Raw genomic sequence first — 8,132 nt, forward strand, 5'->3', positions numbered from 1 at the left:
CCCATCTTCCTTCTGAGGAGTGGCTGGTGGGTTTGAACTGCCAGCCTTCTGGTTAGCAGTCAAGTGCCTTAGGCACTACACTACCAGAGCTCCTTAGAAATTGTTAGTGTAGAGAAAATGTTTCAAACTATTATAACAAAATAAGTAAATGATGGCACTGTTGTTAGTTGTAGAGTTGGTCCCAATTCATAGTGACCCCATGTACAAAAGAACAAAATGTTTCCTGGTCCTGTGCCACCTTCACAACTGATGATATGCTAAGGCCATCGCTATGGCTACTGTGTATTTTCACTGCCTTCTAACTCAGGTGACTCATCTTCCAGCACTCAGCACTATACTGGACAATATGATTCATAGGGTTATCAATGGCTAAAGCCACTCCTCGGAAGGAAGGTTGGGCAATCCTACTTCCGTAGTGATACTGCCTCAGAAACCCAAGGAAGGGTCGCTATGAGTCGGGGCTGACTCGACGGCAAATAACAACAACAACAATTGTCATGAACAGTAGTAGATCATGAGGTCTTTCTTCTAGTCTGCCTTAGTCTGGAAGCTCTGCAGAAATCTGTCCACCATGGACAGGCCTGCTAGTATTTTGAAACACCAGTGGCATAGCTTCATACAAACAATTACAGTATGACAAAGTGGCAGATGAGTGGTGAAATAAGTAAAAACTATTGTCAATGGACCCAAACGCACCAATGATCATGCAGCTGGACACAGGACTAGGCAAAGTTTCATTCCATTATACATAAGGTCACCATAAGGTGGAGACAACCTGATAGCAACTAATAACACATCATTACTTGAGGACACAAGCACCAGAACCTTCTGAAGAAGTGCATTCATCAGATGGTTTTTTTATTACTTATGCCTATATTACAGAATATCACAAGTATACTTCTAGTTAATCATAAGGTAAGAGAGTAAGAAAACACTACCATGAGAGTTAGCTGACCTGGGTTCTCATTCTGGTCCTCCTACAGAGCCTTGGGCAAGTTAGTTAGTTTCTCCAATTGAACACAAAAAGTGGAATTTGGTTGTGGTTAGAATTATGATGACAAGTATGGCTTATTTTTCTTATTGCAGTTCTTCAAATTTTCTATTTTTCTTTATTTATTCATGAAGTATTTTTTAACAAATGGAAATATAGGTGCATAATATTTTTTGGGGAACGGGCAGGGAGGGTCATTTTAAGTAAACCACTACTAGAATTAAACTGTCTTTGGCTAGCAAGTTATCAAAGTATAGTTGAAAAGATTAAAAAAAAAACCCCATATAACTTGTTTCAAAAGGATTCAGGGTTGTTCAATTTTATCTTTGGGTTAAGCAATTAAGACTTTAAAACATAACCTTGTTCAAAAGTTCTAAATAGATTATTTAATTAAGGGCAGTATAAATGAAAATTTTAAACCACTTCAATTTTACTATCTGCAAAACACTGATTTTATAACATACTGGCACAGCAATGACTTAAAAATGTATTTTAAGTGAAATGATGAGTATACCTTGCAAAAAGGTAGAGAAACTAGGAGGAGGACTTGGTGAACTGCTTTGGAAAAACATGGCTGGTGAAAATCTTACGAGTAACAGCGAATACTATCTGATACAGTGCAGGAAGATGAGCCCCTCAGGTTGGATGGCACTCAAAAACTACTGGGGAAGAGCTGTTTCCTCAAAATATAATCAACCTTAATGACATAGATGGTGTAAATCTTTCAGGACTTTCATTTGCTGATGAGGCATGACTCAAATTAGAAGAAATGGCTGCAAATGTCCACTAATAATCAGACCATGGAATGTACAAAGTAGGAATCTAGGAAAATTAGAGGTCATCAAAAATGAAATGCAACACACAAAAATCTATATCCTAGGAATTAGTGAACTGAAATGGTCTGGGATTGGCCACTTTGAATCAGAAAACATTACGCTGAGTGAAATAAATCAATCACAGAAGGACAAATACTGTGTTAGTCCGTTATTGTAAAAGTCAAGGAAAGGACTATCTATGGAAGGAAATTTTCTTTGTTGGTTACCAGGAGTGGGAGGGGAGGGGAGGGAACACTATTAGATAGGTACAGATAAGTATTGATTTGGGTGAAGAGAAGGGCAATGTACTAAATGTGAGTGATCAACATGGTGGTATTGAAAAAGACATAGAGAGGTACATAGGATATACAGACAACAAAGATGAACCCTTTTGCACATACAATACTGCGTTGTCAGTGAAGGCAAAATGGGTATATGGGTGGACAGGCTGAAATATTAGGTATGTCTATGAAGTGAGGAGTGTACCCAAGACCATGTATAGGGTTGGCAGACAATGGTCCTATAAGTATATTTGTGTGATCTGAATTCCCAAGTGTATAGGAGAGCTGACAAGGGACAAGGCTGTAGTCATTTCTTGGTCGCAGTCAGCTACCCACAGGGACCAAGTAGTTAAACCTGTAGGGTTAGGGACCACTGTCACAGGGGACATCAAGATCAACTGGCATAACATATTACACAAAACATTTTCCACCTCCTACTTTGGCAAGTAGTGACTAGGATCTTAAAAGCTTACAAGCTGCCATCTAGATGCAACGATGGGTCTTTCCTCAACCAGCGCAAACAAGAATGAAGAAAACCAAAGATTCATGGAAAGAATTAGTCTTAGCAACTGGTACATCATGCGATCCACAGCCAATACGACTATGAGACCAGAAGAACTAGATGATGTCTGGCTACCACTGTCAACCACTCAAAGGGGGATCTATGCAGGAGATCCTGGATAGAGAGGAAGAACAATGTGGACGAAGACTCAAAATCATTTGGGGCGGGGGGTCCAGGTTTGCTGGACAAATAGAGCCTGGTGGAACCCCTGAGACTATGGCCTGTAGCTGCCCTTCAGGTCTGGAATTGAACCAACACCTGTGGCTTCTAGCTAAACAAAAGACAGGCATATGAGGTGAACATTTATCTGAGGTAGATACACTCCTTGGAGAGGACAATCATGGGAGAAAGAAGGGCTGTTTATGCACAAGGGGCAGGAGTGCATGAGGGATGGATACAGGGAAGAGGTAAGATTGGAAGGAAGTGGGAGGGGAGCTGTTGCACTGTGGTAAACTGTAGTCAGTGTCATGAGACAAAGTATATGTGAATTGCTGTATGGAAAATGAATTTGCTCCGTAAATTTTCACCCAAATCACAATTAAAAAAAAGGACCAGGTTTCATGGTCCAAAAGAGTCTGGTGGAATCCCTGAGACTATGGTCCCTAGCTGCCCTTCAGGTCTGGAATTCAACCACTCCTGTGGCTTCCAGCCAAAGAAAGACAGGTGCATGAGCTGGACGTTTACACTAGGCAGATATACTCTTTGTAGAGAACAATCATGGCAGGACAGAACAGCTGTTTATGCCCAAGGAGACAGCCTGGGGGGGCATGAGTGCATGGGAGGAAAGGACACAGGGAAGAGGTGGCTATGGTGAGGAACTGGGAGGAGAGCTATTGCATTATGGGAGATTATAGTCAGGTCATGAAACACAGTGTATGAGTACTGCTGTATCAAAGATGAATTTGTTCTGTAAACTTTCACCCAAATCACAATAAAATTTCAAAATAAAAGTAAAAAAATAAATAAAATTACATCAATCAGCATGGATTACACCTCAACATAAAGAAAACCAAAATCCTTATAACTGGAACAATAAGCAATATCACATTAAATGGTGAAACGATTGAGGTTGTCAGGGATTTCATTTTACTTGGATCCCCAATCAACATCCAAAGAAGTAGCAATTTAGAAATCAAATGACTTATCACACTGGGCTTGGGAGGAAAATTGGGCAATCTACTTCTGTAGTGATACCGCCTTGGAAACCCAAGGAGAGGTCGCTATGAGTCAGGTGCAACTCAATGGCATGTAACAACAACAACAACGACATAACATTGGGCAAATCTGCTGCAAAAGGCTTCTTAAAAGAGTTAAAAAGCAAAGATGTCACTTTTTGGGGGCCTGACTCAAGCATGGTGTTCTTGATTGGGTCTTCTGAAGAATAATTGATGCCTCTGAATTATGGTGTTAGCAAAGAATACTGATTATATTACAGACTGCCAGAAGAACAAATATGTCTTAGATAAAAGTACAGTAAGAATGTTCCTTAGAAGCATAAGTATGGCAAGACCTCGTCTCTCGTACTTTTGACATGTTATATCAGAAGGGGCCAGCTGCTGGAGAAGGACATCATGCTTCGTAAAGTAGAGGGCCAGTAAAACAGAGGAAGACCCTCAACAAGATGGACTGATACAGCTGCTATAAAAAATGGCTTCAAACAAAATGGCTGTGAGTATGGAGGAGGACTGGGTAGTGTTTCATTCTGTTCTACAATGGGTCACTATGAATTAGAACCAACTTAATGGCACCTAACAACAATTTTCCCAGATAGTAAGAATCATTTACATAGTTATCAAGAAATCTCTACATATGCTGTCTCATTTTTCTGATTACGTAGACCAGATTGCCACATTTTTTCCAGTGCTTGCCTATTACCTTCATTTCACAGTGTATCTGACAATTTAAAAGACCTAATGCACAAGCTTTAATGAAAAGTACTTAATCACCAATTTTAGATTAACAGCTTCAAAGTTCATATTCTTTTCTCTACACTGTTACTGGAAATATTACAAAACAGCACTCCTAATTCTGAAGCTACTCTAGGGGTTATTTTAGAAATATGTAATGTATCTTAAACTATCAAGAACCTAGAGCAAGCAAAAGAGAAGTAAACTTCAGAGAAAGGGTAAGAGGAAGCTCAGGGACAAATACAATCAGGTACCTAAAAAATTTTATAAATACTTCATCCTTCCTAGTTACAAAGATCAGCACTGTCTATTAGAAATATAAGACAAGACACATATGATTTTAAATTTTCTACTAATCACGTTTTTAAAAAGAAATAGGTAAAAACAATGAGTTATTCCTTTGGATTGAGTCTTCAAATCTGGTGTATATTTTGAAGCAAGTCTCAATTCAAGCTGCATGCATTTCAAGTGCTCAATATCCACATGTATCTAGTGACTACTGTACTGAACAGGACAGCTCTAGACCTTTCATATTTTGAACAATGAACATGAACCTTTAGTTGTGGAATAAGTGAACCATGCAAGAAGAGGACTAAAAGGGCTATGACTACGATCTTTAAATATGTCAAGAGAGAATAAATATGTCTGACATTCCCAAAAGGTGTGGTAGCTTAGAGAAATAGTTTCCAAAGAATGAAAACTTTCTAATAAGTACAACTGTTCACAGGAAAAACAGAAGACTCAGGCATTCACCACTATCCAATCAAGCACAACCTAAAGTAACACTCAGTTAACAATGAAGTGTAGAAACTGTACTGGGTTTCCTTCAAGATTCTCCATACACCTGTGATTCTGTAAACTTTAACCTTTGGTTGTCCTGATCTTGCTTATTGTTGTTTGTTGTTAGGTGCTGTCGAGTTGTCTCCAACTCATGGTGACCTTATGCACAACAGAACAAAACAGTGCCTGGTCCTGTGCCAGACTGACGATCCCTGCTATACCTGAGCCCATCGCTGTGGCCACAGTGTTATTCCATCTTCTTGAGGGTCTTCCCCTTTTCTGTTGAGCCTCCACTTTACCAAGCATGATATCCTTCTCCAGGGAATGATCCCTTCTGACAACATGACCAAAGTAGGTGAGAAGAAGTCTGGCTATTCTCACTTCCAAGGAGTATCCTGGCTGCACTTCCAGGGCAGATTTCAGTTCTTTTAGCAGTCCATGGTACTCTTGAGTATTGTTCATCAACACAACAACTCAAAAGCATCAACTCTTCTTTGGTCTTGCTGATTAATTATCCACCTCTCACGTGCATATGAGGAGACTGAAAATACCTTGGCTTATGTTGTTGTTGTTGTTATGTGCCATCGTCAGACCTGACTCTTAGTGACCCCTCCTTGGGTTTCTGAGGGCCACGTTAGACTTCAAGGAGACATCTTTGCACTTCAGCACTTGAAAAAGTTTTTTTTTTTTTTTTTTAAATACATTTTATTGAAACGTACTTTATGTACAGTGAAATACACAAAATTAAAGTGACATAGGTCAATGCATTTCTTTTTTTTTTCTTGCAGTGTTCTGTCCCCTCTCCATCCACCCTTGATAACCAACAAAGAAAAGTTTCCTTCCATATATAAACCTTTGAAAGAGGTCTTTGGCAGCAGATTTCCCAAATGCACTACATCCTCTTATGTCCTGAATGCTGCTTCCATTGGTACTGGTTGTAGAAGCAAGTAATAGGAAGTCTTTGACAACTTCAATCTTTTCTCCATTTATCATGATACTGCTTATTGGTCCACTTGTGAGAATTTTTTTTTCTTTATATTCAGGTGTAATAGATACTGTCTTCAATCTTCTTCACTAAGTGCTTCAAGTGATCTTCACTTTCAGCAGGCAAGTTTGTGTCATCTGCATACCGCAGGCTGTTAATGAGTTTTCCTCCAATCCTAATATCACGTTCTTCTTTATAGTCCAGCGTCTCAGATTATTTGCATAGCATAGAAACTGGTAAGTATAGTGAAAGGATACAACCCTGACACACTAATTTCTCAATATTAAACCATGCAGTATCTCCTTGCCTGTTCAAACAACAGCCTCTTGGTCTATGTACAGGTTCTTCATGAGTACTATTAAGTGTCCTGGAATTCCCATTCTTGTCAATGTTATCCACAATTTGTTATGATCCACACAATTGAATGCTTTTGCATAGTCAATAAAACACAGATAAACATCAGTATTTTGCCCACAGAATCTTTCAATATTGCAACTCGAGGCTTATACTCGGTCACAGCTTGAGAAATGTCCAGCGTGTTCTTCCCTTTTGGTTTTCTAACTCTAGGTCTTTGCACATTTCATTATAATAATTGACTTTGTCTTCTCGAGCTGCTCTTTGAAACCTGTTCAGCTCTTTTATCTTGTCATTTCTTCCATTTGCTTTAGCTACTCTCCACTCAAAGGCCAAGTTTCAGAGTTTATTCTGACATCTATTTTGGTCTTTTCTTCCCTTCCTGTCTTTTTAATAACCTTTTGCTTTCTTCATGGATGATGATGTTCCTGATGTCATTCCACAATTCCTCTGGTTTTGGTCACTGGTATTCAATGCATCACATCTATTCTTTAGAAGGTCTCTGCAGGGTAGTAAATTACATGATATGGCTTTTCTAGCCATAGTATTTGTAATTCCCACTTTGCCATGAGTAACTGAGTAGCTACTTGTTAAAGGCATCCACCTGGAGCAATACAAAGCAATCTTCTGATTAGTTTGCTCTCTCACAGGTGTACAGAGTTCTGATATTGGGATTGGTTAGTTTGGTCACTCTGCCAGGCTGAGAAGGAGCCCTCCTAGAGGCAATGCGATTCTCTCACTGCTGGTTGAGAGACATGCTGGTGAGAGATGCACCTGCTGACCGAGAGAGTCATGAGAGACACGTGCTGCAGAGAGGAGATGTGAGAGAGATGCACTCCTGAGAGAGAGACGTGTTACTGAGAGAGACTGTCGGCTGCTGAGTGAGAGAGTGGGCCACAAGAGACTCAGCATGTTCCTGAACTTGAATTACAGCCTGTTGCTTCCCTAATAAGCCCTATAATCTGTGAGTTCCGTGTAGCCACTGCAGCAAATTACTGAACCCACTAGAGAGGTGGTGGGTGCCACAGGAAGAACAGGTCAAATTTAATAAGTGTCAAGGTTAGTAAGAGGGCTGGAGTGTGGCAACATGTCTGTTCTCATAGGAACAGGCCTTGGGCTGCTGATGGTAATTCTGTCCTCCTCTTGTGTAGTTAGATGTATCCAATTCTTAGCGACCCCTCCTTGGGTTTCCAAGGTGGTATCACTACAGAAGCAGACTGTCCAACTTTCCTTCTGAGGACTGGCTGGTGGGTTTGAACTTCCAGCCTTCTGGTTAGCAGTCAAATGCATTAGGCACTATGCTACCAGAACTCCTGTGTAGTTAGAGGAGGTCAGAAAATGCCACCTCCCTGCCCCTTTGTTATGTTGTTGTTATTTGCCATCGAGTCGGCCCCGACTCATAGCGACCCCTCCTTGGGTTTCCGAGGCAGTATCACTACGGAAGTAGGATTGCCCAA

The 8,132-nt window shown here is 40.3% G+C and overlaps 1 protein-coding gene across 1 annotated transcript in view; it reads right to left on the reverse strand.

Moving 5' to 3' along the window:
* The window catches only part of SMC6 (structural maintenance of chromosomes 6), a 113,308-nt gene that overhangs the window by 86,109 nt on the left and 19,067 nt on the right, over nucleotides 1–8,132 (reverse strand). The window contains exon 6 of the mRNA XM_007947490.1: nucleotides 5,207–5,273. Within this exon, the coding sequence (XP_007945681.1) occupies nucleotides 5,207–5,273 (67 nt within the window). The remainder of the gene's footprint in view (nucleotides 1–5,206; nucleotides 5,274–8,132) is intronic.

This window comes from Orycteropus afer, unplaced genomic scaffold, assembly GCF_000298275.1.
Source record: "Orycteropus afer afer isolate SDZICR_OR568_19922 unplaced genomic scaffold, OryAfe1.0 scaffold00187, whole genome shotgun sequence".
Classification (NCBI taxonomy): domain Eukaryota; kingdom Metazoa; phylum Chordata; class Mammalia; order Tubulidentata; family Orycteropodidae; genus Orycteropus; species Orycteropus afer.